At 36.1% G+C, this 26,346-nt stretch overlaps 1 protein-coding gene across 14 annotated transcripts in view; it reads right to left on the bottom strand.

The window, feature by feature from the left end:
* The window catches only part of RABGAP1L (RAB GTPase activating protein 1 like), a 799,577-nt gene that overhangs the window by 293,137 nt on the left and 480,094 nt on the right, over positions 1 to 26,346 (bottom strand). For all 14 annotated transcript variants that reach the window (XR_010581946.1, XM_065531860.1, XM_065531858.1 and 11 more), the window contains 3 exons: positions 23,852 to 23,926; positions 10,770 to 10,895; positions 8,156 to 8,299 (listed from right to left, as the gene is read on the bottom strand). Coding sequence is in view for 13 of the 14 variants with exons in the window: in XM_065531860.1 (XP_065387932.1) it covers positions 8,156 to 8,299; positions 10,770 to 10,895; positions 23,852 to 23,926 (345 nt within the window). In the remaining variant the exon portion in view is untranslated. The remainder of the gene's footprint in view (positions 1 to 8,155; positions 8,300 to 10,769; positions 10,896 to 23,851; positions 23,927 to 26,346) is intronic.

Genomic DNA, 26,346 nt, shown 5'->3' with positions numbered 1-26,346 from the left:
ATTTGGCTATTGATACTTGTGTATGCTTCACAAAGTTCTTGTGCTGTGTTTTTCAGCTCCATCAGGTCACTTTTATTCTTTTCTAAACTAGTTATTCTACTTGGCAGTTTCTGTAACCTTTTGTCAAGGTTCTTGGCTTCCTTGCACTGTGTTAGAACATGCTTCTTTAGCTCAGAGGAGTTTGTTATTACCCACCTTCTGAAGCCTCCTTCTTTCAATTCGACAAACTCATTCTCCATCCAGTTTTGTTCTGTTGCTGGCAAGGAGTTGTGATCCTTTGGAGAAGAGGCGTTCTGGTTTTTGGAATTTTCAGCCTTTTTGCGCTGGTTTTTCCTCATCTTTGTGGATTTATCTATCTTTGGTCTTTGACGCTGGTGACCTTTGGATGGGATTTTTGCGTGGGTGTCCTTTTTGTTGATGTTGATGCTATTGCTTTCTGTTTGTTAGTTTTCCTTCTAACAGTCAGGCCCCTCTTCTGCAGGTCTGCTGGAGTTTGCTGGAGGTCTATTCCAGAACTTGTTTGCCTGGCTATCACCAGCAGAGCCTTCAGAACAGCAAAGATTGCTGTCTGCTCCTTCCTCTGGAAGCTTCATCCCAGAGGCACACCTGCCAGATGCCAGCCAGAGCTCTCCTGTATGAGGTATCTGTCACCCCTCCACAGAGGTGTCTGCCAGTCAGGTGGCATAGGTATCAGGGACCCACTTGAGGAGGCAGTCTGTCCCTTAGTAGAGTTCATGCACTGTGCTGGGAGATCCACTGTTCCCTTCAGAGCTGGCAGGCTGGAATGTTTAAGTCTGCTGAAGCTGCGCCCACAGCTGCCCCTTCCTCCAGGTGCTCTGTCCCAGGGAGATGGGAGTTTTATCTATAAGCCTCTGACTAGGGCTGCTGCCTTTCTTTCAGAGATGCCCTGCCCAGAGAGCATGAATCTAGAGAGGTGGTATGGCTACAGCAGCTTTGCTGCACTGTGGTGGGTTCCACAACTAGTTTGAATTTCCTGGAGGCTTTGTTTACACTGTGAGGGGAAAACCACCTACTCAAGCCTCAGTAATGGTGGATACCCCTCCCTGCACCAAGCTCAAGCATCCCAGCTCGACTTCAGACTGCTGTGCTGGCAGTGAGAATTTCAAGCCAGTGAATCTTAGCTTGTTGGGCCCCATGCGGGTGGGTTCTGCTGAGACAGATCACTCAGTTCCCTGGCTTCAGCCCCCTTTCCAGGGGAGTGAACAGTTCTGTCTCACTGGCATTCCACACACCACTGGGGTAAAACAAAACAAAACAAAACAAACAAACAAAAGAAACCTCCTGCAGCTAGCTTGGTGTCTGCCCAAGCGACTGCCCAGTTTTGTGCTTGAAACTCAGGGCCCTGGTGGTGTAGGCACCCGAGGGAATCTCCCAGTCTGTAGGTTGCGAAGATCAAGGGAAAATTGTAGCATCTGGGCTGGATAGCACTGTCCCTCATGGCAGAGTCCTTCACAGCTTCCCTCGGCTGAGTGAGGGGAATTCCTAGACCCCTTGTGCTTCCCGAGTGAGGTGACGCCCCACCCTGCTTCTGCTCACCCTTCGTGGGCTGCACCCACTATCTAACCAGTCCCAGTGAGATGAACTGGGTACCTCAGTTGAAAATGCAGAAATCACCCGCCTGCTGCACTGGTCTCATTGGGAGCTGCAGATCAGAGCTTTTCCTATTTGGCCATCTTGCCAGCTCCCCTACGTCAGAGTCTTAATCTTGCTTGTATTAAGCTCATTCTGATGAGTTTTTTATGGGGGAGAATGGGCATAAAGAGGGAGAATATTGTGTAATAAATAATGAATCTATTTCAGATAACAACTTCTGAAGACTGCTTTGAAAGAATTATTATCCCTGGTGATATTTAATCAAATATCGTAGTACTGTCATTTTTTCATCATCCTGAGAAGAAAAGAGAAGCAGAAGATACATTCTAATTTGAAGGGTCAATGATTTCCTTAAATTTCATGAAAATACCAAGTTACTATATAAAACTGAACATATTTGGTACTCTAAAAATTGAACTATCTGGGAAGAGTCAACTTCAAACACCGGCTGTCAGTTATTCCGTGAAGACTAAAAGAAATACCGGTATTTTCCTTATGTCTTTTGAAAGAATGTGGAGGAGAAGCAAAAAACACTTCTAGAGAAGTACTTGAATCACTACTGAAAAAGGAAATAGAATGAAGCGAATCACTACTGAAAAAGGAAATAGAATGAAGCTCCCATTAAGGTCACTCACTTAAAATTTTGCTTTTACCAAAGAAGCATCTCAACCACTGGGTGGTGGAGGGGAAGGTGATTAGAAACCTAGATAATTGAAGAAATTAAGAAGCAACTAAACAGGCTATACAGATGAATGGAGCAGACTGCAGGGCAATATTATTATTAATTGAATATTTACTGTATAGTAGGCATAGTACTTAAGTACTTGATGCCATAATCTCATCTAATTCTTACACTAAAGCTGAGAGACAGGTATTGTTAGTCTCATTATACAAATAAAGAAAATGAGATATACATAGGTCAAGTAACTTGAACAAGGCTGTCTAGGAGAGATTGACTAAAAAGTCCAATATCCTAACCCAAATGTCATACTGTCTCTACATTGCTCTCTGTAAGACTGAAAATACTTTGCTGGATTTTCCCCATCATAGTAACTTCCCTCATAAAAGCACTAAAGGGAGTCTGCTTTTAGATCCAATTCTTAGTTTTCAATCTGTCTGTATGCAACTTCAAAGATCAAGTGACTCATTCCAATCACCAAATGAGTTTCATTTTGTTGCATACTCACGGACTCTAATCTAACCCATTATCTGCGATCTAAAAACAAAACAAAACAGAACAAAACCTTGCCCTTGATCACAAGAAAGATCTTTATTGAATAAAAACAACTCAAAGTTAATGCTCATGCTACCTTAGAAGACTGTTTGACAGTATCCATTAAAGCTGAATGTATGTACATCCTAACCCAACAATTCTGCTCCTTAGTGTGTACTCACAGAAGTGCATAGGTACGTTAACCAAAAGACAAGTTCAAGAAAGTTCACAGGATTCACATGGAGCACTATTCATAATGGCCTTCTGGAAACTAGAAACAACTCAAATAACCATCAACAATAGAATGGGAGAATGGAAAACCAAACTATGCCTAAATGCAATGATATGGTTGAATCTTACAAACATAATGATGAGTGAAAAAAGTTAGACAGAAAATAGTTCGTATTGTACGATTTCATATACATAAAGTTCCAGAACAAGCAAAGCTAAACTATGGCATTAAAAGTCAGGAAAGTGATTACTCTTCAGAGTGTAGTTACTGGAAAAGTGCAGTGAAGGGAAAGAGGGTTTCTGAAATGCAGATAATGTTCCTTTTTGTTCTTTTTTAAATCTGGGTGCTGGTTACTTTATTATGTCCATTTTTTGAAAAATCATTAAGTTCTACATTAATTTTTGCACATTTTCTTTTATCTGTTGTTATACTTCAATAAAAAGTTATTTTAAAGACTGCAATGTTTTATTCTTGGTAGGTTAATAGCATAATATTTACACTATAAATGTAATACTATTAGACTTTTATCTTGCTAACCAGATAAAGGCAGATAATAAGATATAGGTTTGTTTTTTTAAAAATGATTTTTATTTCAGTTACTGACTAAAAGACAATCAAAAGAGATTTCACTCATCTTAATATAAGAAAATGTTTTTAAACTCTAGTTTCAAATCCCATTCCCATCCATCATTCTGGAATTAACTAACCCATGTTATTGTAATTCAGGTTTAAGCAAATATTTTAAATAAAACTATTAATAATTAGCAGTTGTTCACTCAGGCTGCATTGTCAAGGTCTATAAAATTCTTCTCTTTTCTGCTAAATTAGCTTTATTGCTTAACCTCAGAATGGATGAAGAAAACTTTAAAATAATATAGCTTAGGAAAGCATGTCATGATACGTCTTCTAAGCATAAAGTTTCAAACTCAACGTCTTTCTTTTTCGCTTTGCAATAGGATCTTTGAGTAAACATGTTGCATGTGTTAAAAATCAGAATGTAAAACTCTGAAAAGTCAACACTTTTCTACCTGAGAGTTTCCCGTCCTTCCATTTATAACTAAACATTGAGTCGTAACCTCAAAATTTAAATTGTTTTCTTAAAAACAGAGAATATGACAAAAACAAATACCTATGGATTATCTATTTAAGACTGTGTTACCAATTCTTAGAGTATGTCATCACATATGAAATAATAGCTTTTGATATAAATATTTTATTAACTACAAGAAGGAAAGGGGCAAAAAGAAAACACAGACATGCAGGAAATAAAAGTTTATTTAAAAATTTCCTTTGTAAAATAATTCTTGACAAAGATGAGTTAGTGGAAAGAATAAATATCCTGAGGCACACTACAATATTGTTTCCAATAGGTTATTCTGAAAAGCAATTTTACTGTTAAAGGATGTTACCATTTACTTCCCTGAATATCATGATGCTATGATTACAACCTATGTTTTGAAAAGTTTTCCAACTTCCTTAAACAGCTGTAGAGTACAGGTTTAAGGGGAGAAAAAGTAGTAACTATGATGTTCTTATTAATATTAATGAACATTATGACCTTTCAAACACTGATTTTAAGTCACAGTTGACAAGTGATGGGAAGGCTAATAAATTTACTTATCTTTTTTGTAGCATAAACTGCTAGTTTTCTTAACTGACATTAGAAATTCATGTATCTTCAAGATAAAATTTGAATCTAGGTTCCGGAAAACCCATGGACAATGTTCCAATGCCATGGGTGCCACCATTCAGGCAGACAACTTTAGAAAGTCACCATCCCAGTGAACTGAAGGGCAGAGATACCACTCTATGAAAAGTGGTTGAGAAATCACATTTAGTTGGTTATGATTAAGCACATTAATTTTATTCCCTTTTCTATAATGAACACTATAGAACCAATCTAGTATGAAATTAATCTCTTTCTGCAAAAATTGTGAAGCAATAATAAATATTTGCAAGCTCATACTATATATAATTCAAAAACTGTTAAAATGTCATATCCCCACTTTCCTATTTTTATGAAATACCATGAAATACTAAACTCAGCTCAGTACCTAAAAAGTCTATGAATATTTATCAAAACTTTTAGCATTAGCTTATTTTAATATTCTAGAACTCAAAGATGTGAATTTGGTTTATACTTTCAAAGAGCATTGCCCTATAAAATAGCGGAGTTGGAACTGTTCACTATACTAATTTTGATAATCAGGTAGAGTTTTTGGTACAAATGACCAAATATGCTTTGTGAATATTGTGATCACACCATGTTGACTTTGAATAAAGTTTCAGCTCCAAGTTCCGAATTCTTCCTTTAAGATACATTTAGAAATGCATTTTACAAATTTGTAAGTAAAACAAGTCGGAGAATTAACATATTATAGATCAGATCCTCTAGCTGTTATGTATTCAGGATTTGGAAACCTATTCTGCGAGTGCGGCAAGTCACTGAACCCTTCTTTATCAAAGTACAGTACAAATGATTAAAACTCTTACATGCTTACAAACGCCCTGTGACCTTCAGGTATTATGCAAGTACTAACTAAAGCCATTGAAGAGCAAAAGACCAGCCTTGCCTGCATATATAACTGTTACTGTTTTAGTAGGCTGAGAAGTAACATTTTTATGCTTTATATAGCTTATACATTGCATCTTTTAAAATCTTATGTTTAAATTTAAACTTCTAATTCCTAGTGTGAATAAAATCATTAGACTTTCCCTTTAAGAAAGAGGAATCTGGCAGGACTCAGTGGCTCATGCCTGTAACCTCAGCACTTTGGGAGGATGAGTTTGAGACCAGCCTGGCCAGCGTGGTGAAACCCCATTTCTACTAAAAATACAAAAAATTAGCTGGGCATGGTAGTGTGTGCCTGTAGTCCCAGCTACCCGGGATGCTGAGGCAGGAGAATTGCTTGAACCGGCAGGTGGAGGTTGCAGTGAGTCGAGATTGTGCCACTGCACTCCAGCCTAGGTGACAGAGTGAGACTCCATCTCAAAAAAAGAAAAGAGAAAAGAAAAGACCAGACCAGACCAGAAGAGAAAAGAAAAAAGAAAAAGAAAAAGAAAGAGGAATCTTAAACAACTCAATAACAACAGAAAAATCAACTAGCCCCATTAAAAAGCGGGCAAAAGACATAAACAGACGTTTTTTAAAAGAAGATATACAAATGGCCAATAAGCATATGAAAAAATGTTCAACATCACTAATTATCAAATAAATGCAAATTAAAACCATAACATGATATTATCTTATGACAGTCAGAATGGCTATTATTAAAAAGTCAAAAAATAACAGATGTTAGTGAGGATGTAGAGAAAAGGGTCCACACTGCTGGTGGGAATGTAAATTAGTACAACCTCTATGAAAAACAGTATGGAGATTTCTCAAAGAATTAAAAATACAACTACCATTTGATCCAGTAATCCCACTATTGGGTATCTATCTGAAGGAAAAGAAATCACTGTATAAAAAAAGATACGTGCACTTGTATGCTTATCACAGCACTATTTATAATAGCAAAGATACGAAATCAGCGTAAGTGTCCATCAGTGGATGATTAGATAAAGAAAACATAGTATATACATACAATGTAGTATTATTCAGCCATAAAAAAGAGTAAAATCAGTCAGACGTGGTGGCTCAAGCCTGTAATCCCAGCACTTTGGGAGGCCGAGGCGGGCGGATCACGAGGTCAGGAGATCGAGATCGAGACCATCCTGGCTAACATCATGAAACCCTGACTCTACTAAAAAAATACAAAAAAATTAGCTGGGTATGGTGGTGGGTGCCTGTAGTCCCAGCTACTTGGGAAGCTGAGGCAGGAGAATGGTGTGAACCTGGGAGGCAGAGCTTGCAGTGAGCTGAGATTGCACCATTGCACTCCAGCCGGGGCAACAGAGCAAGACTCCATTTCAAAAAAAAAAAAAGAGTAAAATCATGTCATTAGCAGCAATGTGGATGGAACTGGAGGCCATTATCTTAAGTAAAACAACTCAGAAAGTCCAATACTGCCAAATAATGTGTATACATGGACACAGAATTTGTAATAGACATTGGAGACTCACAAGGGACAGTGAGAAGGGGATAGGGGATAACAAATTAGTCAACAGGTACAATGTGCATTATTCAGGTGATGGTTACACTAAAAGCCCAGACTTAACCACTACACAACATATCCATGTAGCAAAACATCACTTGTACCCCTTAAATTTATACAAAAGAAAATTTTTTTAAAGGAAAGATGCTTACCTTAAGAAGCATAGTAGGTACAAAACTGTCTAGAGTATATATTAAGCTTATAATCACGTAGATAAGCTTATATTTTTTATTAGTCCTGCTTTTTAAGATAGCTGTATTTTATATACATTTATACTGTCATTGAAAATATACACTTCTTATCTGGCAAATTCCCCATTACTGCTAAGATTGTCAAACATTTTGACGAGCAATATAAGCTGTATACATGCATAATACTGTTTATTTCTTTAAAAGAGTAAAGTAAATAAAGATAGCCACCTAAGGAACTAAATGCAATAAAATACACAAATATAAACACCTAAGAAATTTTACAAACTAATTTTTGAAATATTCTACTGTATAAAAATATAATTATGTGACATAATAGCTTTAGTTTATCATTTGTCTCATCATTTGGCAGCAGTCCCAAACAGGATAAACAGAAAGATATCTGATGAATTGAGAAATTAGTTATTATAAAAATCTTATTTATATTCACTCTTGGAGTATAATTCATTAATATTAAAAAACACCCAATTCCAAATTCATTTATTTAACCTTAAAGGCACTGTATACTGGTAAAACATTATTACACAGATATAGAATTATTATGAATTTCATTATGCAAATTTAATCGCCCATTTTACTTTGCAGGAATTATATATGCCTTAATATTTTCATTCCTCAGAAATAATAAAATTACAATTAAAATAGTTTTTACTGATAATTCAAATACAACTTTTTGGTCAGTGAGTATTTATGGCTTAATGTCACAGGCAAAAACAAAAGGAAGAAAATTGTAACCATTTTTAGTAGAAGCTACTTTCTATTTTGGCTTAGTGAAAGATGGGAGTCACTCTACCTCACAAAGCAGTAAGTCAATGATGTGGAACACCATGCAGAGTGGGAACTTGGCAGTAAAAAGAGTGAGAAACCACTGGGATGCATACATATGAGCTTCCAGGTTCAGATCACAAAAATGGCTATGCAGGTCCGGTAGCTGTTCCTAAAAGTCAAAGTGGAAAATTTAGGAAGAGGAGCAATGAGAAGCTTGCAGCAGAACAATGAAGTTCCTGCCACAACTACAGCTTTCTGTGATCGCTGTAACTGTCTTCTAGTATTGGTTGTCTTTTATATAACTGCGCAGAAGTGAAGACAGCAGATGAGAATTAGGGATATGACAGATAATTGAGGAAAATAAAAAGAGACTTAAGAAAGACTATCTCTTGCTCACTTGACTGTTCTTGTTTCTTGCAAAATGCTCATTCTACAAGAGCATCTGTAGTCTAATGAGTATCTTGACTCCAGGGTCAAGTCATAGCATCCCCATTCAGGGTTAATTTTTTTTTTTTTTTTTTTAGATAGAGTCTTGCTCTGTCATCCAGGTTGGAGTACAGTGGCATGATCCTGGTTCACTGCAACCTCTGCCTCCCAGGTTCAAGTCATTGTCCTGCCTCAGACTTCTGAGTAGCTGAGATTACAGGCATCCTCCACCAAGCCTCGTTATTTTTTGTATTTTTTACTAGATATAGGGTTTCACCATATTAGCCTAGCTGGTCTCGAACTCCTGACCTCAAGTGATCTGCCCGCTTTGGCCTCCCAAAGTGCTGGGATTACAGGTGTGAGCCCCTGTGCCTGGGCCAGGGTTCAATTCTTAACTAGCTAGAAAAGAAATGTATCTTCTCTTTGGAAATCATCTAATGCCAACATTATCTGGGGTCTATGATGTTTCAGTATATTTTTTGAACACTTAGAAATTTCCAAAGTATGACAAACTATTTAGAAATCTGTCTTCAACATATTAAAAATGGCAAAGCAAAGAAAGTGTGCAAGGGTATAATATATAAAATTGGATATCTCCTAAAAATGCCTTTATGGTAACTTTATTTTTCCCCAATTTAAACAAGCAAATGGTTTTCAAAAGCATGAACAGCAAGGTACAAAGTATTAGCATAGTTATTACCATAACTGAAAGACAAAGGCAAAGTCATGTAATAGCCCACCTCCATTTTGTTTTCATAAATAGACCACAAAAAGAAGAAAAAAAAAACAAAATAAACCATTTATTGAACTACATGCTCTCTTTGAAAAATAGCCAAATGTGCCCATTAAGTACTTCAAATGGAATGTCCAAATGCTCATTCAGTTAACTGAAAAAAAAAGTGCTAACAGAAAAATGTGGTTGAAATTCTTCACAGTACCACAAATTTGTTCTTTATTAGGTATATTTACTTGATTCTCAAAGCCCTTAGGAATACCGACCTTTGAAAATATATGAACTTTTTTGTAAATAAAAGGCAAAAAGTGAATAATCCCAAATATTTACTTGGTAAAATTAAATCGTTAAAAAGGAGCTTATTGCTTTTAATATCCATACTTACCAGATTCTTCTACACAGTCTTTTTCCTCCTTAATGCCCATTTGTCATTGTACTTATGGCTCGTTTTACATCCCTCGCTCCTTTTATTTCTTTTCAATTTTAAAGTCTTCTACCCTCCTACATTCCCTTCTCTGAATAAATTTTTCTTTTAACCTCACTGCAAATTCATCTTCTACTGCCCTGTTCTTCTACTCTTTCAGTCTCCTATTTGCTTCATTTCCCCCTTTAGACACCTACAGATCCCCTGGCAGTTCATATCAATGAGTTCCTACCAGCATCTTCTGCTCTCACATTCTACTAACCTCCTTCCTCAACCATTTTACCCTTCCCCAAGATGGAATCAATCCATCCATGTACTTCCTTCACATTTCTCTTGGATTCCCAACACCCCTTTTAGACAAAGTCACATAAACATGTCACATAGACCCATTATAAATTTAAGATTATCAACTTCGGGTGGAACTCCAAAGTTAGTTAAAAATTCCTTTTGTCAGCTCTGGTCAATCACTTTGCCTGTGGTCACAATCTTTTTTACTATGTAATATTTAGTATATATAAAAGGATGTATGTTTCTCACACACATTTGTAAATACGTATTATAAAGCACAACAACAACATTGAAATTAGGAATTATGTTTAAAAAATTTTAAATATATCCCTACAGTATTTCAGATATGTTTTATTGTCTTATGAATATCTTTCCAGCTTTTCCAAGTGTTCTATGTAGACCCAAATAAGGAAGTGGTGCTAATTAGTATGGAGAAAGCTCTTAGGTATTTCAATTTTTACTCTGTAAATATCTTCATTCCTCTACAAACAATACTTGGCAATCTCTCAATGATTAAACTCATTAGATTCTCACTTCAAAGTATGTTTAATTTGAACATTTAAAATGCGAGATATTTTTAAAATAGTAAAATGGCTAAATAAACATTATGATAGACCAATGTAGATGCTGGTCTGAAACTAAATCCATTTACATTTTCTATAATATTCCATTAAACTTCTATAATTCATTATTGCTTACCAACTCTATTAGGCTTTTTCTATGACTCAACAAATCCCTGAGTGATAAAAATTCCTAATTTTTATTTACCTGCATTAGTCTCTCCAACTGGTAGAATTTGCAATGAAGATCTTCAAAGTTGTTTTTGTAGAGGTCTCTCAAACCATAGTCGTACATGATTTTCACCAAAACACAGAATGCTTGTTCCTCTGGCATCTACAGAAAAACATATACATATACAACATAAATAAGTGGCATTTTGCCAGAATGTCAGAGAAGTTCCCTCATGTTATTAGTCCTCTGCATAAGTAGCTGAAGTCCTGGAGCGAATGAAGTCCTTCAGAGCCAGTCTTTGGCAGAATGACATGACCTCCTTACTTGAGATGAATTATCCTCTTTTGTTAATTTTAATCACGTTGTCATTCATTCATTAGGCCATCTTTAAAAATAGGCAATACACTCATGATTAAAAAAACCAAAGCACACTTTGGGAGGCCAAGGCAGGTGGATCACTTAAACCCAGGAGCTCCAAACCAGCCTGACTAACATGGCAAAACCCTGTCTTTACAAAAAATAAAAAAATCAGCCAGGTGTGGCAACATGAGCGTGTAGTTCCAGCTACTTGGGAGAATGAGGTGGGATGATCGCTTGAGCCTGGGAGGCGGAGGTTGCAGTGAGTGAAATCACGTCACTGCATTACAGCATGGGCGACAGAGTGAGACCCTGTCTCAAAAAAAAAAAAAGAAATCAAAACAATGTAAAAGGATCTAAAGGTAAAAGTCTCACTCCTCCCTATCATTATACATACACTAATCCCTGGTACCTACATCCCTCAACCTCTTTTGCATAACCTCATATCTACTCTTAATAATTTCTCCTGTATTCTGCCACTGATTATCTATGCAAATAAAATCATTACTTTTCTAATTTTATTTTGTCCCATCCTACATAAAAGATAATATTCTATATACATTGTTATACATCTTGATATTTTTAACAATATAAGTTGGAAATCTTTCTATCTCAGTATACAACGCGTTGTCTCTTTTCTTAAAAGCAATTACACAGTATTCCATTATATAGAATATATAGTACTATAGTTCATTTAACCAGTTTCCTATTGATACTTGAGATGTTCCTAATTTTTTAATCATAAAAAGCTTCAATAAACTTTGTATATGCATCATTTTGTACATATGCAAAAATGGGATGGGGTAGAGCACATTTCCAAAAAGGGGAATGCTGGGTGAAAAAATAAATGCATTTTAAATTTTGGTAAAGAGTGTGAGGCTCTCTTCCCTGAGTTTTCTTGATGCTGCTACTTTCTGTAAAATACAGTTTCAGGGAAATGGTCAGTAAACTCTAACATATTAGTTTTCTAAGAGGTATTTTTATCTGAATAGGGAATAAAGTCTGAAGTCAAAGGAACAAACCTCTAAACAGTGGTATCGACAGGTGAAAGAATATGGAAAAGGACATATCTAATATTCTAGAAATTACACCAAACATACAGAAAAAGTTGTACTTACTCAACGTCCCAGGATGTATAAACATCTACTTTAAATATAACTTCCTTGAAAATTTACATTTGGTTGATTATGGTATTTCACACATTTGTCAGACTAACTTCATACTTCAGTAACTGAATCAGGTAGAGTTCCATTTATCCACTTAGAAATGCAGTTGTTTATTTAAAAGTTTATACAAATCAGCCACTTCTATTTTCCAATTATAAACCATAAAACACCCAAATTTGTTAAATAACATCTCCAAAAGTTAAATAAATACACTACAGTGTTTTCATTTTGATTCTTTAAACATTTGCTTATTTTCTTTTTATCTATGAGTTGTTTGAGACCTTTTCAAAATTTCTGGCCACTGACCTCAGCTATTCAAGTTAGCAACTATTTTTCAGCTTCCATTTGGTTATTTAGGATACAATTACATTGTATTCTTTACTCCTTTGTCATCAAAACCTCAAGTGACACTAACTTGAACATATATGGCCAAGAATACTTCTCTTAACAAGTTGTAAGCCTCCTCATCTTCCTCTCAGATCTCTACTCAAATGTCTATACAAAACAGCTGCATGTAAAATAACTGTATCCAGGCTCACGCCTGTAATCCCAGCACTTTGGGAGGCCAAGGCAGGTGGATCACCTGAGGTCAGGAGTTCGAGACCAGCCTGGCCAACATGAGGAAATCCCTCTCTACTAAAAATGCAAAATAGCTGGGCATGGTGGTGCGTACGTGTAATCCCGGGTACTGGGGAAGCTGAGGCAGAAGAATTGCTTGAATCCGGGAGGTGGAGGTTGTAGTGAGCTGAGATCGCACCACTGCACTCCAGCCTGGAGTTTTGAGACTCTGCTCAAAAGAGGAAAAAAGAAAAAAAGATAACTATAGCCAGTCCTAGAGACACTAATTCACTTAGGTCTTTCTCTTTCTAAGTAAATGACAATTAGTTGAATGTCTTACCATCTGGTATCTTATAAAGGGAATATGTTTTTATTTATTTGAATGTGGTAAAATCATTAGGGCAAATAAAAGGTTTATGTGCCTTTTGGCATTCATACATATAGTCACGGAACAGACGAGGTGCAGGCACTGTTCTAGGCTTTAGGGATACAGAGATAAAGGTATAGTGCCTCCCTAGGGGAAGAGTAAACAGGCAACTCAGCTTGAGTTTCACAAGGATGCAGAAGTCCTGGACTAGGGAATGTTGGGTGTTGGAAGTAAACGTAAACATCAGAGACAATTTTGGAGGAGGCAGAGCTAGATGGCCAAATAGCAATCATCCTTCAGCAATCATCCTCCCTCAAGAACACCAAATTGAACAACTATCCATGCAAGAAACACCTTCATAAAAAACAAAAATTCAGGTGACTGATCACAGTACCTGGCTTTAACATGATATCAAGGAAAAAGGCACTGAAGAGGGTTGAAAAAACAGTCTTACATTGTCTACACCACACCTATCCTATACCCCCAGCATGTGTAGAGAAAGAATCCATGCACTTGGGAAAAGGAGAGTGCAGGGACTTTGCATTGGTACTCAGTGCTGCCCTGTCACAGCAGAACACAACACAGGGCAGAATTTAGCAGGCACCCAAGAAGGAAGAATTTAGACTGGCCCCGGTCAGAGGGGAAGCCCCCTGGCAGACTAAAGTGCCCTGGTGTCCTGAACAAATTGAAAAGCAGTCTAGGCCACAAGTATTACAATCTTTTGGCAAGTCTTGCTGCTGTGCTTGGCTTGAAGCCAGTGAACTTGGGGTACATACGATCCAGTGAAACACCAACTGGGGTAGCCAAGGGATCAAATAGAAACAACAACAAAAAAGCAAGCATGGCTATACATACACCCCTTCCCCAACTCCAGGCAGGGCAGCTTGAGAGATACCCCTTTTCTGCTTATGGAAAAGAAAGGAAAGAGTAAAGAGGACTTTGTCTTGCAACTTGAGTACCAGTTCAGCCACAGTAACATGAAGCAGAGTCCTGAATCCCCTGAGTCCAGACCCTAGCTCCTGAACAGGATTTCTAGATCCATCCTGGGCCAGAAGGAAGCCTGCTACCCTGAATGTAAAGACCCTGGGGCCTTGAATAAACACCAGCAGTAACCAGGCAGTCGTCACTAGGTACCATGCTGGCTTCAGGTGTGACCAAGTGCAGTCGCAGCCATAGTAGCCAGTCCCAGCTGTGGTGGCTAGTGCTTGTGTCACCCTGCTCCTCAACGCCAGGAAGCCCAGCATGAGGAGAAAAAAACTCCATTTATTTGGGGGAAAGTGAGAGAAGAGAAAAAGAGATTCTAGGAATGATGGAATTCTCTCAGATCTTACCCAAACCCACCAAGGCTCAATCTTTGCGAGTCTGCAAAAATTGCAGCATTATTTGGCTTGGCTCATCCCCTAATGCAGATATGACTTCAGTGACTAAAGACTTAGATCACAACACTTAATTCCCTTTAGAAAGCCTTCTCAAGAAGGATGGGTATAAATAAGTCCAGACTATGAAGATTAAATACCTAACTTTTCAATGCCCAAATATCGATGAACATCCACAAGCATCAAGAATACCCAGGAAAACATGACCTCATCAAACGAACTAAACAAGGTACCAGGGACCAATCCTGCAGTGAGAGATATGTGACATTTAAGAGAATTCAGAATAGCAACTTTGAGGAAGCTCAATGACTTCAAGACAACACAGAGAAAAAAATTCAGAATCCTATCAGATAAAGTTAACAAAGAGACCAAAATAATAAAAAATAATTAAGCAGAAATTCTGAAGCTAAAAAATTCAACTGACAAACTTAAAAATATATCAGAGTCTCTGAACAGCAGATGATCAAGCAGAAGAATTAGTGAGCTTGAAGACAGGCTATCTGAAAATATATAGAGAAAAAACAACAACAAAAAGAATAAAAAGACATTAGGCATGCCTGCAAGATCTAGAAAATAGCTTCAAAAGGGCAAATCTATGAATTACTGACCATAAAGAGGAGGTAGGGGAAGAGATCAGAGTAGAATACTAGAAAATAAATGGACTGGAGTTGAAAAGTGATGCATAACAGTAGAGCTGCAGCACACCATTATATACCATTTTTATCATACAGATAAAACAGACAATGTAAATAATTTCAAGAGCACAGACAACAATAAAAAGTGCTAACATACTAAGAAGTGATGAATTTTGAGTACTTATTACTTTTGTTTTTAACATGAGTTATTTAACTGTAAATTTTTATCATTTAATTTTTAACAATGGCTGTGCTTAACAACTGGTTCACAGAATTCCTGAGAATTTAACAATTGGCCCTCAAAAGTTGGTATGATCTGGCTGTACATAGCACTGATATGACCATGATAAAGAGTTAGGAGTGTATTCTAAGTGCAGTGGGAAATCAGTGAAGAGTTTACAGCAGCGGATCTGATTTTTATTTTTAGTAAGGTCACGCAGCTGCTACCAATTCCTCATTAGCTCTCAATACTGAGGGACAACTACATTTTGGTTTAGTGAGAATCTATCACTTTTCTTTTGTATAAAGGTATAATCAAGAATCTATATTCAATCATTCCCCTCAAAGTTTTGCCCAGAAACAGATCATGAATATACAAAAGGCGTTACAGGGGAAAAACATGATTTTGGAATTATACCAATAGATGTTAATTTCAGGTAAGGTTTTAATTACTTGCTGGGTGATCTTGAGCAGGTAACCTCTTTTAATGCCTAAGATTTTTTACTTCTAAAAAATTAGAAATAATAATACCTATGTCATAGGGATACTACAAGTATTAAATGAAATATATTTAAGAGACATATGCATATTGTTGGCAATCACTAAATTAAATTTCTCTTCTCTTTCCTTCCTTAAAGACAGAGACTCTGTCTTATACATCGACAATTACCAAAGTGCTTTATACAAGGATATTCAAAAGAATAAACAGATGCATAGGTAAAATTTTTACTCTAAGATCTTTCTGTTAAAACGATTTGCTGGAATTTAAGTTCTTAACATGAAGTAGCAAAAATGTGCTGCTTTTCATATAAATGACAGCATTTCTTGTGTATCAGTAGGAAGAACGTCCCCCTCCTCCTCCCCATGCTTTTTATGACTCAAGTAGTGACAAGCTGCACTTTCAAGGTTCTCCACATAGTTTTGTATACAAGCTCAGAGGGGATAACTGGGTTGGGGTATACTCTATAGCACAGCTCTGCCTTTAAAATATTACTGATCTTTTAAAACTGATCATAAGTGGCACTTTGTTATTTCTCTTTAACCTCAGGAGACTCTTGCTTTCTCTGAATCCCAAAACTTTGTTGTATACCATTATAGTTATTTGTGCGCTTCTAACCTCTAAACACTACTGTAATGTTGTACTCCCCACTCCACAACTCTTAGCATAAAACCTTCAATAAATATCAAGTGTTAAATATTTCTTTAAGATAAACTAGCTAAATTCTGAATACATCTGCCTTTTTAATGAAGTCATGCCACACAAGTAAGGCAATCTGTTGGTAACTGCCAACAAAAATGTAAAAGGAAAGTATTGGTGTGAAGGCTAGAAGCAAGGGGCAGCCAAATGGTACTATATTCCAACTTGATTTCTTATAATTCTATTCCAAATGCTAAATATGAAAAGCCTTTATCTATATTTTGTATTGACTATTCAGCTTATCCCTCAATCGGCATAAAGAAAATCAACCGAGATGTGAGATGCAATGCTAGGTTGTACTATCAAACTTCACCTTAGTACATGCAGTTCCTCCACTAGGTAGTATGGTGGTACCTACCTACTTAAAAAAAAAGCACTAAAATGACTATTTAACTTATTACAATGATTAATGCTTCATAGAATAAGTTAATCCAATTTATCCAATTTATGCAATTCGTCTAAAGTTACAATAAAAATAAATAATTGAACAACACATCTTTATATAAAATATTAAGATGTTGGAATATGGTGGGTCTCTAAGACTGAATGTCCATTTTTGCTGTGTACAGAAACTTTATTAACAGTGTTATTTCATTAAGGAAAAGAGGGGATAAACATTAAAATATTATAATTTAAGATATCAAAGTATCATCCATGGCTTTATGAAATACAAAACAAAATACCTGCCTCACATGCATAATTGAGAATTGAGTGATGTAATCACTGTTTGGTAATAAATGTTGATAATCATCTGACACTTGTACTAATTGTGATGACCACTGAATGGAGACTATCTCCAAGCCCTCACTACTACTCTCCACAATAAACTATAAAACAAAGCAGTGCTAAGTATTTCAAGCCTTTAAGATGCACCTGAAATCATTTACATCAAGGTATTTTTTGAAGTAAAATTATATTTTGATAATTTAAAGGGATTCCCATAGTTAGTGTAAAACTAAATTTCCTACTTCACATGATGTGTTTCACATCTTTTTGGAATGATCTACCTTTCTCTATGAAGAAGATGAACACTCTACTGATATTCCAAATTTTCTTCAACAATAATGAATGGGTCCAGCATGGTGGCTCATGCCTGTAGTCCCAGCACTTTGGGTGGCTGTGTGTGATCACTTGAGGTCAGGAGTTTGAGACCAGACTGGCCCACATGGTGAAACATCATCTCTACTAAAAATACAAAAATTAGCCGAGCATGATGGCATGTGCCTGTAATCCCAGCTACTTGGGACGCTGAAGCAGGAGAATTCCTTGAACTCAGGAGAAGAGGCTACAGTGAGCCAACATCTCACCACTGTACTCCTGCCTGGGTCATAGAGCGAGACTATGTCTCAAAAAAAAAAAAAGAAAGAAAGAAAGAAAAAAGAAAAAAAGATGAATGCTAGTGACTATTTTGAAACTCAAGGTTATTTATCATGTCTTCATTTTTTGTTTACATATTAAAAAGCAAATAGAATGAAAACTTCTAGCCATTTGTCTATTTTCCCTTTAAATCAAATAGCTTAATACATTTAAACTGAATGTAAATTTATAAGCCATAAAATTCTATCATTGTATGATATATTAGATTCCTATGTGTAATTCATTCAAATTAGTTGGACCGGGGACCAAAAGAAAATTGGCTGGGCAAATAATTATTAATTTAAAAGCAAATAATTATTAATTTAAAAAATAACAGCAAAAAAATAAAAAAATTTAAAAAAAATTTAAAAAATAAAAATAAATAAAAAATAACAGCAACAGTTACCATTATTAGACATATTCACCCATAACCCCATTTGACCCTCGCAAAAATCCTGCAAGGTAGGCATTATTTTTACATTGTAAGTGTAATACTAGTGAAGTTCAAAGAAGTTAAATGACTTGCCAGTAACTAACTATAGGTCTATAAAGTAAAGCCTGGTTTTAATCTCATAACTGCACTATTTTTGTGCTAGGTACAAAATATGTAAGACTCTTTATGCTCATCCTAAGGTACTCAATACTCATAATAAGCCTAGAAGAATGATAACAAGAAACTAAAGCTCAGTTGAAGACACTTGCCCAAAGTCATGTAACCAACCACAATCCAGATTCACAGTTGTACTTTCCAGTATCCCTTGAAAGAGTTCAGCTTCAAAAGGCAGAGAGACATAAGATAGTAGTTAAATATTTTTTAAATAGGTAAAATGTTTGTGTATATTAGGACACAGGGAGATGTTGGAAAATGGCTCAAAACACTTGATAAGAATTAACTCGGAATAGAAAAATGAATGCTTCCTTCTCTTGAACTAGAAAGAAAAGTGATTTGGAAGTACAGGACTCATTTTTAAAATACTCTAAAACCTTGTAGTAAGTATATCACTCAAGATGATGTGATGTATCTGTTCAGCACCCTATTGTCCCATCATCTAATATCAAAACCCCTCTTCCTATAGGAAGACCATTCTGTTGTTTAGGAGGGGCTGATGGGGTTCACCGATCTGGACTAAAGACCTGGGCTGTGACAATTAGAATGCCCTACCCAACCAGGCCAAAGTCCAACAGGAAGAAAAACAGAGGGAGGTGTTGTTGTTGTTGTGTGTCATTTTAAATAAATGCAGGAGCTATAGTAAGACAGTCCCTTTTAAACAAGGTAGCAAAAAATGTCCCTTTCAAATGAAGTTGTCCAGATCATATGAATCCAGGCCAGCCAACAGTCATTTTGCCCACTTTTTTGTCTACTAACATAATTAAGACAAAAAAATTCAAGAAAAGCAGAGATACAAACAGATTATTGATGACAAAATGTGAACTCTGGAGTCAATCATGTGAAAAATCATCTCTGACCCTAGATTTCCCAGTTATATGAGTCAATTCTGTCACATGCAGCAGAAAGGGTCTTGAATAATATAATGCCACAAATGCTTAACTTATATATATATACACACATACATATGATAGAGACTTCAAAATGAAGCCTTTATCTTGTCACCTTGGACTCTGGAATCTGTAATAGGTAATTCTGCTTTTTATTTACATCCATTGGTTAAATCTTATCCCAAACCTGTCTTTTTGGTGAGAAATATTTTTAAATTTATAATTTTTAAATTTATTTTACTCTGAAATACAACAAACAGAAAAATGCATAAAAGTTAAATGTATACTTTAAGGATGCATGTAACCACTATCTAGGTTAAGAAAGAGAACACTGTCAATAGCTCTGAAAATCCCTGTGTCTCTTTTCAGTTATGGTTCCCAGTTTCTCCCTAAAGAAATCACTTTCCTAACTTTAACAGTTATCACTTCATTGGTGTTCTTTATAGTTTTTTCCATCTATGTAGCATCCTAACAATAGAATTTAGTTTTGCCTGTTACTGAACTTTATGCAAAATGGAATCATACCAAATGTAATGTTGTACTTTGCTTTTTTTAAACTAAATCTTATGTTTATATGATTCATTTGTATGAACCAATGTAGTGTAAAATATTCATTTCCATTGCTGTATGGCATTCATACTCTAAGAATACCATAATTTAGCCATCTTACTAATTACAATTCTAATATTGAACATTTTAGTAGTGGACATTTGAATTGCTTCAGTGTTTTGACTGTTATAAACACTATTAGGATAAAAGTAATACAAGTATTTTAATGTACAAGTGCATAAATTTGACTAAGGTATGTCTAGGAGTAAAACTTCTGGGTGTGCATATCTTTATTAGATAAAGCCAAACCAGTTTCCAAAGGAATTGTGCCTAGTCATAATTTTTTTAAAAAAAATTCAATAGTTTTAAACATGCTAGATTATTCAAACATAATCCTTCCTGAGTTGGAAAGCTTCTATAAATGCCAATATTAGTATACATACAGTAATTTAACCTTAAAAAAGAACATAATCTTCTGAATGTCTAAAAAGGTACATGTTCAATCAAAAAATTTAAAACTACTAACAATAAATATGGTAGAAAATATATTGGGTTACAAATTATCTAAGATATTTTCTATAATTTTTAGAGTAAGTGAAATATAATCAGATCATAATTTATTATGACTAAGAGATAAAGATTAATATTATTATTATGAAATTACAAATTATTATTGTATATTTGATTACAAATGCAGTTGAACATTGTAATGGTTGCAGGCAATCTGTACTATAACATTCTCCAACTGTAAATGACAAATCTCTTGTAATTTCATAAATGGATGTATAAAAGTCTACTGTGATAAACATTTAATTCTCATTGCCTAAACTACTACATGTTACAAAGCTATTGTCAAAGCATCTAGAAATTTCCAAGTACAAGAAGAGGCTAATTAATTCTTTAAACTATTTAGACATGAAAAAAATCCTAAAAATTCAAAACTGTTTTTGAACATACTTTCATTTTTGGTCTTACTTTCTTCTCAAGCAATGAATGTGAAATATAAATGACTATGGGTGAGGAAAGGACAGCAACCCAAAAAGAAGCAGGCTCTGACAGTGATTAATATGGAGCTTCCAAAGATGTCTGGCAGCAAAAAGAAGCAATAGCTTATGTAACTGATAACAAATTAGTCAGTAAGACCCTAATAATGTATCTCTCTGGAACCTGAGATAGTGTGTTTGATGAATTGTTTAAACCAGTCCGTATTCTTCCATTTGTTTAAACCAGGGAGACAAAAATATAGTAAAAAATAAATTACAGTTAACTTCTGTTATTCAAATTGGTTGAATGGATGGGTTGGTTAGTTAATGGAATATACTAATTAACAGAATCATCAAACATACTGCCAATTAAAAATTAGAAAATGACATGTTTTTCATTAACAGAATGCTGAATATTAGTTCATCTTTCCCTTAAGGATTCTAAAAGGATTTCTATATTTCAAGTTACTTTTATAAAAGCCATGAAAACACTGAATAATTCTATTAATGTAGAAAGTGTGAGATACTAGACTGAATTTCTGTCCCTCTTGTAACATACACTGGAAACTATCTTGTTGCATTTCACTAAGGCTGACTCACCACGTGGCCCTTATAATAGGAGAGTACATAATGTAGAAAAAAATTCTAGGTATTTCAGCTCTCTAGTTATTTGAATCTCTCTCTTTCTCTCTTTGGGGGCGGGGGTGGGGAGGGTGTTGCCAAATAATTATGAACTTACAATTAACCCAAATTCCTGTAAAATCCAAAACAGATTTCTCAGAGAGATATTCTTCTCACTGAACGTTAATGAATATATTATAATATGTTAAACAGGGCTACAGGTAAAAAATGCTAAACTACGGTATGTTCAAAGATTACTTTGTGGCCGGGCGTGGTGGCTTACGCCTGTAATCCCAGCACTTTGGGAGGCTGAGGTGGGAGGATCATGAGGTCAGAAGATCAAGACCAGCCTGGCTAACATGGTAAAACCCGTCTCTACTGGGGGAAAAAAAAAAAAAAAAAACTTAAATTAGTTGGGCATGGTGATGCACGCGCCTGTAGTCCCAGCTACTCGGGAGGCTGAGGCAGGAGAATGGCGTGAACCCGGGAGGCGGAGCTTGCAGTGAGCTGAGATGGCGCCACTGCACTCCAGCCTGGGCCACAGAGCGAGACTCCGTCTCAAAAAAAAAAAAAAAGAACTCATCAACTCCTAAACTTTTTCCTTCATTCAATCTCCATAAATATATTTTCTATCTCAACTCAAAATACAACATTCATCCAGTCACCAAAGCCAGGAAACTAGATCTGTCACCTTTGACTGCTCCTTTGCCAGTCCATCCACAAACCTAACAATTTTGCTCCCCGAATGTTTCTTAATTCTGCTTTTCTCTGGGCTCTCAACATCTCTCATTTAAATTGACATTTTCTTTTCCTTTTTATTACTATTATTTTTTGAGACACAGTCTCCTGTTGCCCCAAGCTGGACTGCAGTGGTGCAATCAAGACTCATTGCAGCCTTGACCTCCCAGGCTCAAGTGATCCTCCCACTTCAGCCTCCCAGGTAGCTCAACACCACAACGGGTGCTTACCACGACTATGGGTGCTCACCACCATGCCCAGATACCTTTTGTGTGTGTGTGGTAGAGATGGTGTCTCATTATATTGCCTAGGCTGGTTTCAAATTCCTGGGTTCAAGTGATCCTCCTGCCTCAACCTCCCAAAATTGTGGGATTACAGGTGTGAGCCACTATGCCTGGCCATATTGATATTTTCTACCTGGTCTCTCTGCTGCTGTCTGTTTCCCTTAATTCTGCCCTTTACACAGGTATTAAAAGAATTTATCTAAAATGATCATATGACTGTATTATTCCCTTGCTCCCAAGTGATCAATGGTTCCTCATTAGCTCTAGAATAAAGTCGGCATTTTTGACATATTACAAAGTCTTCACAATTTCCCATCTTACCATTTTTACGTCATACCACTCCCAGTGTACAACTGCTACAGTAAACTGTAATTTCATATTGTTCCCTTTGTACACTGTGCCCTATCGTATTTCCATACATTTTCTCATACTGTGATTTTTGTCAATAATTCTTTCCCCTTCCCTTTCCCCTCTCACCTTCTCCAATCTCATTTATGTCTTGACAAAGCCGCCACCTCCTCCAGAAAGTCTTTTCTGAAAGTTCTGGCAGAGCTTCGTTGGGTAATTCTCTTCTCTATTCTCTTAACCTGTGTATCACTTTCCCTTAGCATACTGTAAGTTATTTAATGAGTATGTATTATTTTTGTCATCAGAAAAATAAAGACACATAAAAGAGAATGAAAATTATAAGTGCATGCCTACATTATCTGTGCCCCATCTTGGACTATGAAGCCTTTGAGAACACAAATTATAAATGATTCATCTTTATAACCCCACTTCATAGCCCAGTACCTGACAATTGATGCTCAATAAATGATCTGTCAAATGAAGGTAACTGACAGGAAAGAGGATATATAAAAATACATCACAGAAATGATAAAGGACTTCCTTGTCACAGTACAGTGGGTCTTAATGGTCCAGGTCCTGATATTTGGGCAGTTACACCGACTTCTTTAATTCCAGAGAATTCTAGTTAAAAATAACTCCAAATAAGCAATTTATCCTTTTCTAGACAACAAAACTAATTCCATTGAGAAACTGTCCTATTTTTGACATAATATTTCTTATTTTATCACCTAATGTACATTTTTAAAAAGATATGCCATATGTAATCTCCATCAGGTAAATGGGAAATAAGAAGGAAGAATAAAGGCAGTAGAAAGTACAATAAACTTGGCAGCACTGTGCTATTTATCACATGGACCGTTACTTACATGCAGCAGTAATACAGCAGCAAGAAAAGACTGCCCTTGACAGTATCCAATGTCTTCATCATACACAGAGTAGGCCTAGAGAAAAGATGAAAAGAAAGAAATATCATAAATAGTCACAGATTTTAACTTAAATGTTAGCTCATACCAGGCTCCTGCTTGTTCCTGTCCCTGGGCTATCCACCACAATTCCACTGGTCTTTCAAACTTGAATGTGTGTATCACTAGCACAGTGAGATCCCGAAAGAGGCTATGTATTTCCTAAAGCAGCTCTATGTCCCTTTATCCCAGGTTCATCTTTAAAATTTTGAAATAAAGAGATGCTCAGAGGACCTAAGTTAATTTTAAAAGATCCATTATGGTTTTAGGTCAGCTGTATGAGACCACAGGAGGCAGAGGCAAAAGGTGAGAGAGAGTAAGAAGATTCTAAGGTTGAAGTGTGAGTTCAAATGCACTAAAGGGGGAAATCTTGATATTGCTGAGACTGTAGTGCAGATTTGCTATTCTGACAACCCCATGCCAAAACAAAACAAAACAAAATCCCTTTAGAACCTCCAAAATTTCTCAAAGACCTTTTAAACTATCCTGCCATTTTTCATGAAGGCTGAAGAGTAAAAATGTTTCCTCCAATCTATACCACTGGGGCAAACCAGAAATATTTAGCATTGCCCCGTGCTTTTTGCAAAATGGCTAAGGGCTTCATGCTACATATATACCTGCTATTTCAGGTGCTTTGGCTATTCCACAGCTTTAACGTCATCTGGAATACAGCCAAAGAGGCCAATTTATAAGAAATACAGCATTCCTTGGGAAGTAGCTATCATATCATTCAACTTAACATTCCCTCTTAGTTTTCAGAGGAAAGGAAATAAGGCTGTATGCTTAGTGTATACTAATTAGTACTACAAACATCTAGGATTCTCTAATGCAAAAAAAAAAAAAAAGACATGTTAGTTTTTGAGAGGCTGAATCAGTTACAGTAGGTAGAGTGTGCAGATCAAAGGGTAAAGAATGGGAGTTAGAAAGCTTTTTCTGCAAAAGTTCGGAAAGTAAATATTGTAGACTTTGAGGAACACTTATAGTACTGGTTGCTTTTTTTTTTCTTAAGGGATAGGACTTTTTTTTTTAAACAACTTTTTTAAATGTAAAACCATTCCTACATTGGGGCAGTACAAAAATAGGCTGCATGGTCCAGTCACTGAACCCTGTATTAGAATTTTAAAATTTAGATGTTGCGATATGTATGTGTGTGTATATATTTATATATATATATATATATAAATATGTATATATATTTTATACACACACACACACACATATATATTTATATATATATATTTTTTTGAGACTGAGTTTTGTATCCCAGGTTGTAGTGCAACAGCATGATCTCGGCTCACTGCAACCTCTGCCTCCCAGGTTCAAGCGATTTTCCTGCCTCAGCCTCCTGAGTAGCTGCAATTACAAGGGCCCACCACCACACCCAGCTAATTTTCATATTTTTAGTAGAGACGGGGTTTCACCATCTTGGCCAGGCTGGTCTTGAACTCCTGACCTCAGGTGTTCCTCTCACCTCAGCCTCTCAAGGTGCTGGGATTACAGGCATAATCCACCATGCCCAGCCTGCCAAATATATTTTTAAAAGACTCTCAAAGAGTCCAGGATGTGTATCTCATCCCATGTATTCCATCTAGGTGTTGTACTTCATTTTAGTGAGGAGATTTCCATTTAATTTGCCTTATAGAATGTATTTTTATTTTGTCAGTATAAAAATTGTCTCTGTCTAGGACAAGGCTTATCAAAGATAACTAGGAAGGCTTCACTTATGGAGGGTAAGTGTAGTATTCCCCATATGCCAAAGTTGTCAGAGCACAGTCTGGAACTCCCTTTTACTCAAAAATATAAACTGTATTGATGTACAGCTGATATTCAGTGAAAGGCACACATTTTAATTGTACAGTTCCTTGAGCTGGGGCATTTATGTCGCCCTGCCATTATAAATATTTCCATCACTCCAGAATGTTCCCCCATGCCTCTCTTTAGTCAAACACCTCCACTCCAGGCAACCACAGATCTGAATTTTATCATATTAGTTTTGCATTTTTAAAATGCATTTTTAAAAATTTCATATAAATGGAATCCTACAATAATGTACTCATATAATATGTATGCTTTTGTGTCTAGCTACTTTTACTCAGCATAACGTTCCTGAGATTCTTTCATGTTGTGTGCGTCGGCAGTTCACTCCTTTTCATTGGTGAGTAGCATGAATATATACTGTATGAATATACCACGATCTGTTTATTCATTCCTCTGTTTCCAGCTTTCGGCTAGTATGAATGGGGCTGTAAATATATACATGGCATTTGTGGATACAGATTTTCATTTTCCTTGAATAAATACCTAGGAATGGAGGTTCCAACTTCAAATGTTAAGGTTAAGTTTATCTTTATAAGAAATTGCCAAATTGTTTCCCAAAGTGGTTATACAATTATTACACC

This window comes from Macaca fascicularis, chromosome 1 (genome assembly GCF_037993035.2).
Source record: "Macaca fascicularis isolate 582-1 chromosome 1, T2T-MFA8v1.1".
NCBI lineage: Eukaryota > Metazoa > Chordata > Mammalia > Primates > Cercopithecidae > Macaca > Macaca fascicularis.
This window is presented reverse-complemented; position numbering and strand designations above follow the sequence as displayed.